The following is an 11,935-nucleotide window of genomic DNA, read 5'->3' on the forward strand; positions in this document are numbered from 1 at the left end:
AAATACATAACTAATAAGGACCTACTGTACAGCACAGGGAACTCTACTCAATATTCTTTAATGGCCTATATGGGAAAAGAATCTAAAAAAGAGTGGAGATATATATGTACATATATAAACTGATTCATTTTGATGTATACCTGAAACTAACACAACATTGTAAATCAACTATACTCCAATAAAAATTTTTTTAAAAAGAAAAAGAAAATAGAATTGCATTTGTGAGCAGGTCATGGTGCTTTTGGAAAATCACTTCCAACTCATGTAGCAAATTCCTCCTCCCCCATCCCCACCCCGACCCCATCCAACTCCAGGGATGGCAAGTTCTGTGTGCACAGGTATCAGTGCAGAAAGGGGGGACGGTGGATGAGCTAGTGAGGGCAAAATATTGGGGGGATGGATGGACTTAATCATTCTTTGCTTTTAATGGTAGCTAGTTAATTTCCTTCCTGAAGAGACCAGCTTTGACCTTCACCTCCAGCCCCTATTAACTGCCAGCAATGCTTTGTCAGTGTGTTTATGACAAATTAATTATACAGAGAGGGGAAATCTCGCAGGAAAATTGAGTGTTCTGGCTTGGGCTGCAGGTGGGAGCTGAAGCTGCGTTCTGAGATGCATTTTGATGGCCCACTGATACGGGCCTGGTTAACCACAGACCTTGGGCAAACTTTGAGGCAAGCAGTTAGTTTTCGGCTCACCCCAGAGGGCAGACAATGCCAGAAGCAAGGAGTCAAACCTGATTTCAAGCCCCTTACACCATGTGGCACGTCTGCGAACTGGATATCCCAGGCAGGAGGGATTTGGGGGCCCCAGGTCACGGTGGCGGCCGAGATAACTTTGCCTCCTGTAGGCTGGGCCATTCCAGCCCATTGGACAAAACCCTTCCTTCTCTGTAATGAACCCAACTTCCTCGTTGCATGGACTTGCCCAGTTTCTCCTGGAATATTTGCGCAGGTGGAGCCGTGCTTGTCCAGAGCTCAGCATCAAGTCCAAACTCCTCGCCAGCCAAACTCTCACTTGCATTTTCTTTGCATTGGGCTTTCTAGCAACACCCAAACTGCTGTGCTGCTATAAGTCTTCTTGTTCTGACCATCATGCCTTTGACCAGGCGGAGCCCCTGCCTAGAACACCATTCCCAGTCCAACTTCCTCCCTCTGCCAGATGTTGAAGAATGAGCTCAAGAGCTTTCTCCTTCCCCGGGAAGCCTCCTGGGCCCTCGGGACAGTGTCTGCGTTGCTGTTCTGCACTCCTTTAATTCCCCGTGATCGTTCCTGCTCAGGACTCACTGCCCACATCCCAGGCCGCCTCTCCCGCTGACTGAACCGCTCCCCAAGGGCAGGGCTTGGCCTTCCTCTCTCTGTAGCCCAAGGGCATGGTACTCAGGAGGTGGTCAGTGGAGGGGCTGGTCCAGCGTACACTGGAGGTTCAAGAGTGAAAGGACAGGGCCTCTGTGCCTAGTGAACTCACTGGCCAGTGCTTGGGGAGATGCAGCCGACTTCTGAGGTTCTTACCTGTCTGGTGGTATCCCTTTTCTGGCAACTTTAGAGAATGACCCATCCCTAGCCCTCCAGGACGAGGTAGGAAGGTTCTAGAAAGGTCAGGTGGTAAAGTGGTCAGGTGGCCAAGATGGGCCTTGAGGAAGTCAGGTCCTGAGTGACGGGCAGGGAATGGGTGGCCCTGATAGACGGTGGGCCCGGGAAGGTGACCCCCTGGCAGGCAGCTCCTGCCACCAGCAGCCCTGCCCTGGCCCCATGCCGGGCCCAGCCCAAATGTGGATGCACGCTGGCCACGTGTCAGGAGGCGAGAAGGTCATAAACGGCCCTGAAGGCAGCAGGGAGCTCCCTGGCTCCCAGGCCCTTCCTGCGCGAGTCCGCCTACAGGCTGCTTTTGCTCTGAGTCCCACCCTCCAGGGACACTGGCTCTGCGATGCTGTCGCTCAGCAGGTGTCTTCTGCACTTCTGGGACCCCTGCTTTTCGAGCGTCATAGCCGCTAGCTCTTCTGAGATGAGCGTCTCAGCGTTGACGGGGGCAGCCTGACTGCTGCCGGGAGGGACCTCGCTTCTGGATCGTGCAGCTCTGGAGGGAGGCTCTAGGGAAGAGATGGGGCCCCAGGAACACGTGAGCCGCCTCCCCTCGAATTACCGAATAGCCAAGGCGATTTGCTTCACCGGGACTGAGGCTGCTGCCCCGGACGCAGGCTTCCCCGGTGGGTGACCTTGTGTCCCCATCTCCGTGGCCCCGTCCTTTCTCCCCTGGACCGTTGCTCCCGCTTCCTCAGCCCCCTTTGCTTTCCCCCGATTGTCTTCAGCCAGACCTTTAAATCGTGCCCCACATGAAGTTGCCCCTGGTTGAACCCTCCAGGCCTCGCCAGGTCACTTCAGGTAAGATCTGGACCTTTCTTCTGGGCTTCCCGGCACAGAGAGGCCCGGCCTTGCCCACCAGACCTACTCCCTGCCGCTCCCTGGGCTCGTGTGTGTGTGTGATTCTGGACGTCACCCTTCTTCCCACTGCGGGGCCTTTGCACTTGCTGTTCCCTCCTCTGGCAATGCTGTTCCCACATCTGTGCTTGGCCGGCTTCTCCTTCCCCACAGGCCTGGGCTTAGATGTCACCTCCTCCTGGAGCTTCTCTGGCGGCCTGGCTAAGGCAGCTCCTCTCCGTCACGGCACTGCCCAGCCACCGCCCCAGGTTTTATAGTTTTTTATAGTGTTGGTCTTAAAAGCCTCAAAAGGCTTGGTTTGTCACTGTCTCTATTCCCTATACTGGACTCTGGCCCCTGTGAGTGGGGAGTATTTGTCTGTCTGTGCTCTTAGCTGTATCTCCGGGGGAGGGAGCGTTTGAGGGCGGGAGTGTGGCCTGAGTGGGTGCATGAATGAATGGACGACTTCTTCCTAATCATTGAAACGGGGAAGAAGCGTAAGGTGGCTACAGCATTATTCTTTTTTTTTTTTTGCGGTATGCGGGCCTCTCACTGCTGTGGCCTCTCCCGTTGCGGAGCACAGGCTCCGGACGTGCAGGCTCAGCGGCCATGGCTCACGGGCCCAGCCGCTCCACGGCATGTGGGATCTTCCCGGACCGGGGCACGAACCCGTGTCCCCTGCATCGGCAGGCGGACTCTCAACCACTGCGCCACCAGGGAAGCCCTACAGCATTATTTGGGGGAAAGAATCAGTGAAGCGGGTGACTGAGAATCGAGGGGGGATCATGTTCCAGAAGTTTCCAGGGAGGCCCAGCTTCACGGGCATGTGGCCTGGGCAGTCACACAGGCCCGTTCTGAGGGGCCTGTGCTCAGTTCACTGCTCTGCTGTCTTTGTCTTGAAATTCTTACTAAGTTTTGAACAAGGAGCCTTGCTTTTTCTGGTTGCACTGGGCACCACAAGTCACGTCACTGGTCCGGTCCAGGTGTCCCAGCAGTGAGGGGAGCGCATCCAGGCCTCACTCCAACTCGGGAGCCACAGGCTAGTCTAATCACCCTCATTTTACAAACGGGGAAACAGAGGCTCCAAGCTGAGTGAAAGGTTAGGAGGACCCCACACGTTCTACCCTAGAGCCCCCGCTCCTGCTACGACCCTCTCCTGTCTCCCCGACTCCAGAAATGGGAGGCTCGTGACTGTTGAATAAATGAATGAATGAGGGAGGGAAAGAGGACACACAGGGGTGTCCCAGGCTCACCTGCGCTCCCTCCTGGCTCGCCAGCCCTTGCGACTCCTGTGGGATCAGCCGCCCCTGGGTTGACAGTCATCTTGTTGTTGTTGCCTACGGTGGTGTCCTCCAGGAAGTACGAGCGAATGTGGACTCTCTGGGCCGTGCTCCCTTCGGAGTGAGGTCCTGGTTCGGGGATTTGAAGTTTGATGGAAGCTTCCGGGCCGGTACCCAGGACAGAGACTGCAGGTCAGCCAAAGAGAGATGCCGGGGGGGCGGGGGGGGAGGTGGACGGTGAGAGCAGCTGGACGGTGGGTCTGGCCCCCAGCCTGGTTCTCAGGTCCTCCATGGCTGACTGTCCCCCTGGAACCTCCCCTCAGTGGCCCGTGCCGTGCTCTGTCGCCGGCGGACGCGTGGCCTCACACGGCGTCTCTGCACGTGCCTTTCACCTGCTGGGGCCGCCGGCTCCCTCGGCCCCCGGCTCTGCCAGCTTGGGTGGCCCTCCTCCTGCAGCCCAGCCCAGCTGACCTGGTCCTCTGGGCCTCCCCTGGGACTCAGCCCCTCCCCCCACTGCCTCCTGCTTCCCGCCTCTCTGCTGCCTTCTTCCTGGCAGCTCTGGAACACCCTCTCCATCTTTGGTTAGAATCTCCCTGTGGCCCCCAGCCCGGCCCCCAGCCGCAGCTGTCTCGCCCTTGCCTCTCCCGGCCAAACGTCAGGAAAGAAATGCCCGCGCTCCGTCCCCCTCCTTCCATTCCCCGTGCCCCTTCTGTCCCCTTAGGTCACCACTGACCCCTTGTTGCTGGACCCTGCAGCCCTCCCTTGATCTCACCAGCCTCGCCTCCTCTGGAAACCCGTCCCCTGGCGTCCCTGCTTCTCCTCCTCTCTCTCAGGCCTCTCTGCTGTGATCCCACCCCCCAGCCTGTCTCTCGATGACCAGTGCCAGGGAAGACGCGGCCTGGGAGCTCTGGTCACTGGTGACAGCACCTAGGTGGCTCCTTAGATGCCTGTCCAGTTCCAGTCCAGTCGTCTCCTTTGTCCCCGTTTCAGCTGGCCCAGGAAATGATCCCTGCCCATTGTACAGATGAGGAAACTGAGGTTTCCTGAAGGGGGTAGTAGGGAATGGGAACCCAGGTGCTAACTCTAAAAGAGCCCCCTGCTCTAGAGCCTCCTGGTGGGAGGGAAAGAATTTCCCATCATGCCTCGCTCCCCACAAGGACTGGCTCAAGTTCCATCTATAGCGAGGAGCTGAATGCAGTGGGGTGGGGGTGGGGTGGCAGCCTGTTCTCCAGTTACCTGGGGGGCTGCCACAGGCGCTGTGGGCAGGGCCCTTGGCTGGGTTGCCGTGAAGACTCATCTCGTTGCCGTGTCCCATCTGTACATGTCTGAGCACAGAATTCGCCATCCGGATGTCCTGGGGCCCCCAGGATCCAGCCAGGGGACCCTGAGTTGAGGGATCAGTGGGTGCCACTGGAGGGGGGTAGAGGGGAGCCGTGGAGCCTGGCAGGGGACACAGAAGTATGACCCCTGACCCCCATCCTCTGACCCACCCCACCTCCTACCCCGCCCCCCCCAACACACACACACTAAGTCCTGGCTGCACAGAGGAGACAGGCTTCTGGAGTCTTTCTGGACACCATCAGACTGGGAGTGATTACTTCAGGGTCTGGATTGGAGAGCAGGTGGACCGGCAGAACAGGTAGCGTGGGGTTCCGGGGTTTTTACCATTGGTGCCTGGGGTGTCACTGGGGCATTGAAAACCCAGACAATGAGCACATCCTCTGCTTCCTAGCTGTTCTCAATCCTCTGGGCCCATCAGGAGAAGGTCTCCTTTGGGGTTAACTTGCTGTTGACATGGAGCCCTCAGAGCTTCTGACATTGTTTTATTTTCTCAGCATTTATTTTTAAGGTAACCTTCGTAGTTTTCAAGGTAATGCTGTAAAAGTTTACTTCAAAGTTAATTTGAGTAGAATAAAAAGTAAACCATCTAGCAACATGGCGTAAAGAATCAGCCATGGGCGTGGCCAAAATTAGGGAGGTGGAGCTCAGAGGACCAAAGCTGGGGAAAGGTTGATCTAGATTCTAGAATGAAGTTCCTCATTTCACAGTTGGGGAAACTGAGGCCTGGAGCAGGGAAGGGCTCTCTCGAGGTCACAGGGAGCGTTCCAACTTTGGGGCCAGCGCTCTCACTCACGCCCCATGGCTGGACTGATGGGTGACCCTGTGCCCTCTCCCTACAGTGCCCGCCACAGAGCAGCCACCATTTGCTTACTGTATTTCACCAAAGCTTGGATGCACCCATACGATGCATCCCAGTTTCTGAGATGTTAACACATGGGAAAAAAGAGTGTCTCGGGACAAACAGAATGCTACAACGACCCCTTGTGACATCCTAGTGAGGAAGAGTGAACTGAGTTTTTTCTTGTGGGAAAATATTGGGTCCCCATGAAAATGAGGCAAAAGATGTCGGCAGGAAGGGAAAGCAGGAGAGGTTTGATCCAGGCACAGGGAGGGACATCCTTATTCCTGAGAAAGCCAGAAAGGACCTTGGAGATCTGAAAGCTGCCCTTTCTCCCTGGAAGGTTGAATGCCCCCCACTCCCTGCCCCCACCCAGATGGAGCAGATGCCCCGACAGGTCCCTTCTCCTGGACATTTCAGAGGACTCACCATTTTCCCCAGAGGCCATTCGTCTCACTATGACATTCTCGTGTCCAATCTGGATGCCTTTGGAGTTCTTAATGGAAATGCGGCTGTTTGGTCCATTATGACTGATCACGTTGATTGGATTTTGCTGGTAAATAACTGGGGTGGACGGATTTCCAGAACCTTCTGCAAAATAGCATTCCACTCAATCCCTTTGTATCTCTCTAGGAGTCAGAAGTTCCAAATTCTACTTGGCAGCATCAAAATCTCCTGGGGAGCTGGTTAAAATACAGATTCCCAGGGGCCCACCCTGGGGTTCTGAGTCAGTAGGTCCAAGGCTGGCCCCAGGGAGTGGAGTGTTTACCAAACACTGCAGGTATCATAGACGAGCCTTGCTTGGACTTTGTCCCGCAGGCCACCCTACCCCTGTGTCCTCTGCCACCCTGGGAGGATGGCAGGTGCCTTGCTGCTTGCCCACCCTCTGTACCTCTCACTGCGAGGAACCCACAGCCCTAACCATTGCTTCAGGGTCCTCTCTTCCTTTAGGGAAGGATGCAAGGTGGCCGTCCACAGGCTGTTTCTGGCCATGGGATAAGCTTTGCTCGACTCACAAGGCATTTTTAAGAATTTGGATTTGTCACCAGTGTTTAACATCCAGCCTAGGATGCTGAGACCCTCCTTGGGTACCATAAGCAGGCGTGTCAGCCCCACGTGGGCTCCACACACGGGTCCACATTCCCACCTTCGTGAGCCCTTGGCTCTTGTGCCTTTGTGAGCCCCTACATCCATAAAAAATATTTAAAATTACATTTTATGACTGCGTTGGGATACAGACAAATATAATCTCGGCTAGAGTCATGATTAGCTGTTCATTGTTACTATAATGCTCATTTATTTCTTCTGATTTTAAGAGAAACTAGAGCATTTTTGTGACCCCCTAAAAGCACCCTGGGCTCTAGGCCCGGTACCTGCTGCATGTAATGGGTACGTCGGTTCTGGGACGCTACCCTGTGGGTATCTGGGCTCAGCCTGGCCCACCCCTTCAGCAGCCTTAAAAATCCAAGGCGGGCAAAGTGCTTACAGAAGACTGTCAGCAAACTCAGGCTGAGACCTGCGCCCCAGGACTGCTACAGTCAGGGGTGGGCCACACCTCCAGGAAGCCCTCCCTGGTTACTCCTGCCAGCACGCCCCTCCCTCCTGGAGCCCTCTTCCGGGGATGGGTCAGCAAGACCACAGCAAGCTTCTGACGGGGTGGGGCAGGCCAAGAGCTTAGCGGGAGCCCAGCCAGGACCCGGTGTTGGGCGTTACGCTTTCTCTTCACAGCTCTGCCCTCTGCCCTGTCCAGGTGTGGGCGGCAGGTAAAGGGCCTACCTGGTCGATAAATAGCCCAAGAGTTTGATTTCTGGTCTAAGTCCAGGAGGTGCTTGTTCCTCATCGCGTACAAGTCTGGGTTGACTTCCTTCGCCGTCTTCATGCCCAGGGCCTGGGCAATGATCAGGGCTCTATGGGGCCCATGGGCTTCCAGAAACTGGAAGATCTCTTCCTCTGGGAGGCAGGACAGCAAGTAGTTAAGGAGGACCCTGGAGGCTGAATCTGCTCCCCTGCTTACCAGCTGTGTGACCTGGGACAGACGCAGCTTCTGTGCCCATTTTCCTCATCTGTAAAATGGGCATAATTATAATGGACCACAGAGGTTGTTCTGGGGGTTGGGGATGTTCGTCAAGGGCTCTGAACAGTGTCTGGCACATGCTAGGTGCACAGTGATTGCCAACTACCCATCAAATGGTTTCTCAGCCGTTCAGCTTCTTTCACCGAAAGACAGAGTCTTGCCCCCGAACACTTTGTGGGGACCTGTTAGTGGGTGGCCCATGGCCCCTGAACAATTGTAACTTCTCGAGTGGCCAAGGAGAGTTTGGGGTCAGAGGGAACAGGAGCTGAAAGGAAACGAGATGCTTACGCCGCTGACTGAGCTCAGGGCCAGGCTTCCGGGGAATTGCAACTGCATCTTTCTTCGGCCTCTCTGCTGGGAAGAAAGACGGTCGGGGTCAGCCGAGCAGGAGAGGGGGTGGGGACCCTACCAGACAGAGGTGGGCTGCTCCGCAGAACGCCCTAGCGCATGGACGCTCCAAACTCGGAAGGAACTCAGCTTCAAAGCCCGCCCCGCTCCCTTCCAGCTGTGTGACTTGGGGCTGTGGGGGAGACTATCTACTCCCTCTGGGGTTGCGTGCGGGCTAGGGGACCCCCGGGCACCGCAGCAGAACTAGAAACGCGGATCTCGTGTGATGCTACGGCTCTTCTATTATTATCATATCGTTACTGCCATCCTCATCATTATTAATGTTTTGCTGAGCACCTACTACATACTGGCACCAGGCTCAGCCCTTTGCATCAAATCCTCTCGCAACCCTACAAAGCAGCCCTACTGTTACCTCCATCGGCCAGAAAAAGAAATCAAGATGCAGTGAGGATACATCATGTGTCCCCAAGGGCAGAGCCTATATTTGAACCCAGGCCCAAATCTGGGCTAGGCCGTTGCCAGGACTGCTCGTGCTGGGTCCAACACCTGCCCCCTCCAACTGCCTCTGTCCCGGGATGGCAGGTTACCCAGCTCTGCGGGAAGCACTTCTTTGGTCCCACCATCGGCCAAGCACCACGTCGCGGGGCCTACGAGCCGGACTCCCTTTGACTCCTTCTTCATCTTGTGGAGGACCTGGTTGAGTGTCTTCTTGGGCACTTGGCATTTCTTTACCAGCTGGGCAGTCTTCACAGGGGAGCCAGAGTCCCTCAGCACCTCCAAGATCCTCTGCTCAAGGTCTGGGGGAGGGAGACAGGGACAGAGAGAGAACTGAGTCCCCCAGCTACCCAGCCCGGGCTGGCGGCCCCCCAGGAGAGGGATCCTGGGCAGAGGCAGGGACTGAGGTCTGAGCAGACATCCACCAGCATCTCTGTTCAGGGAGGGGCATGTGGGCTGCTCAGAAATGACCTTGGCTGGACAGCCTGGTGGCCAGAGGCGGTGCCAAGCCTTCCGAGCGTCCCCCACCTGAGTGAGTGCCGGAGGGCAGGTGGGAACACTCAGCTCTCAGACATCCTCAGAGAGAGGGGAGTGGAGGCGGCAGGATGCTGGAGGGGGGGAGCAGAGCACAGGAGGGAGGGGAGGGGTGAGGAGTGAGACCCACTCCGGTGTTCTCCATCCCCCATCCTCCTCCTCCCAGTGGAATCTGCCCCCGCTCTTGGGCTCACAATCCACTTGGGCGATGTTACTATTCATCCCCAGCAGAAACCCAACATCCGCTCAGAAACGGATCTTTCACCCTGATGCCCAATCCCGGAGTCCTAGCAACACTGTCCCTGGCTGTCTCGAATCCTCTCTTCTCCTTTCGCTGCCTCTGCCTCCTAGTCCTTGTCACCACCATCTCCCGGATGACAGCAACGCCACCAACTCCCGGTTCTGCCAGCCTCATCTTCACCCACCCTCAGCTTCCCTTCAAGGGCCAACCTGTCTGCATTCCCTTCAGACGCACTCACCCCTGGGCCTTTGCACATGCTCTTCCCTCTGTTAGGAGCAATATTCCCTCCCTCCACCTGTCCAACGGATACTTCACCTCAGGTCTTGCTCAGACTCCATCGTTGGGAGGCTGTCCTGGATGCCCTGAGTGGGTGGGGTGCTGGTTGTGTGTGGGTCCCCTGCAGAGTGTCCCCAAGGATCTCCTGCTGTGATTGCCAGGTTCAGTGTAGTGGTTCAGTGTCTAGCATGGGGCCGGGCACACAGTAGGGTCTCAGGAAATAGCATTTGAATGAAGGACTGATGGAGTGAAAAAGTGAGTGTACACTACTGGGTAGGTGTTTGCCCAGATGACCTGGGCAAGGGATGAGTAGCTCCTCCGGGGTCTCTGTTTCCCCACCTGAGTTAATGGTCCTAAGCAGGATGCCTCGAGGCTCAACGAGGAACTTTCCAAACGGCCCCTACTCCTCCCAGACAGGCTCCCATAAACCCAAGCCAGATGCCCTGCGGGGAGTGAGAGAACTGGTCAGACACAGGGCCTGCAGCGCCAGGAGCTGGGGAGAGGAAATGTCTGCCCTGAGAACCCTGAGGGAAATGCAAAGCAGGGCCCTTCTTGGGAAGACCTAGGTCCCCTTCCAGGGCAGCAACCCAATCCTTTACCTTCTGGATTTTTCCTGGATTCCTAGTGGGCGGCACTAGCGGGGGAAGGGACAACCCATTTGCCAACTCTGCGCTGGGCACTGTGGCCTTGCCCTTGTGGTCGGAATGTTTGCATCCTTCTGGGCGCAGGTGATGTGCAATTAGAACACGTGGGGTCACCCACCCCTTCACCCACCAAACTACCCCTCAACCGGGATACCCGTCCAACCCACTGTGGCTTTGCCTAGTTTTAAAAAGAGTTTTGATTCTTAAAAAACCTGCCCCAGGGGGAGCCTCTTCCTCCTCCTCCAGTGCCCTGACCCCAAAGGGGAAATGGGGTCCATGCAGTGAAGGCGGGGCTGGCGTCACCTGCTGAGTCTTCAGGCTGGTGAACTGGAAGTTGTGAAACGGATGAGATGTAAGTGACACGTCGGTTAAAAGGAAAATCTGCCGGGGGGCAAGTTAAATTCAGTTACCGAGTGCCCCTGACATGTCTCACTGGGGAAGTACAACAGGAGCTTGGGAACCAGCCTGGGGTCCTGGGTCACACCCAGTCGGCACCCCTCCCCAGCACACCCTATTTTCCTGGTTTTGAGCCCCAGCTCTGCCACCTACTAGCTATGTGACCTCTCTGGGCCTCAGTTTCTCAATCTGTGAAATGGTGATAATAGTAGCTACTTCAGAGATTGTGGTGAGGATTAACTAGCTCACAATCACAAAACAAAGACAAACAAAAAGCGTCCCAGCCCACAGCCCTCATGCTTTCAGTGGGGACCCTAGAAAAGAGCACTGCTCAATAACAGTTAACTTGCATCATGTGCTTCCAGGAACAGAGTGCTATGCGAGGAACGAATGCAGCAGGAGGAAAACCACATACATGCACTTGCCCCTCTTAGCAGACAACTTCTGTTGTTCCTCAAAATGAGTGTGAAGACGGGTGTTAAGGCCCCAGGCTCTGCCGTGGTCCCCTGAGTCATTTCACCTGCAAGCCTCAGTGAGCTCACACGTAAGATGGAAACCTCATCGGGCTTGCACCTGCGGGTTATTGCAAAATGCACACGAAGCATGTTGCAAGAGCGGGTTATTGCAAAATGCACACGAAGCATGTTGCAAGATGCCTGGGCTGAGCAAGGCTCTGAACCTGATGCAATGCCCTCTCTCCCTCTTTCTTACTACTTTTGTGCTTTCAGATACTGTCCTCTCGTGGCTGTAATCTGGACCAAGAAAAAGAACCAGAAAAAAGGTGCAAGTCCCACCCGGGCACTCCCACTGTTCCTTAGAAGGAAGAACGTACCTGCGTCTCCTGGGTTGGCAGGGGCCTCAGCCATGCTGGAAGCAGCTGCTGGGAGCCCAGGTGACCTGAGGGCAGCGGCAGGCTCCCCGACCCCGTGGCCTGGAGAAGGTGGGCCCGGTCGAGGCTGGGTGTGCTTTTGTGGTCCTGGCGGTGCTTCTGGCAGCTGTGGAGTTATTCCAGCTTCACCCAGCCGGCTGTCAGCTGTTCACACCCACCGGA

The 11,935-nt window shown here is 56.0% G+C and overlaps 1 protein-coding gene across 1 annotated transcript; it reads right to left on the reverse strand.

The window, feature by feature from the left end:
- Positions 1–1,874: 1,874 nt before the first annotated feature.
- ZBP1 (Z-DNA binding protein 1) lies at positions 1,875–11,820 on the reverse strand (the record flags this gene model as incomplete). The annotated part of the gene is made up of 8 exons (XM_079719759.1): positions 11,717–11,820; positions 8,886–9,095; positions 8,239–8,301; positions 7,653–7,826; positions 6,306–6,467; positions 4,934–5,137; positions 3,671–3,883; positions 1,875–2,089 (listed from the first exon to the last, which is right to left on the reverse strand). Exons 1-8 carry the CDS (start codon positions 11,748–11,750, stop codon positions 1,875–1,877), a joined length of 1,275 nt encoding a protein of 424 aa, XP_079575885.1. The 5' UTR covers positions 11,751–11,820.
- Between the last annotated feature and the right edge of the window lie 115 nt (positions 11,821–11,935).

Source organism: Hyperoodon ampullatus, assembly GCF_949752795.1.
Source record: "Hyperoodon ampullatus genome assembly, chromosome: 14".
Lineage (NCBI taxonomy): Eukaryota > Metazoa > Chordata > Mammalia > Artiodactyla > Ziphiidae > Hyperoodon > Hyperoodon ampullatus.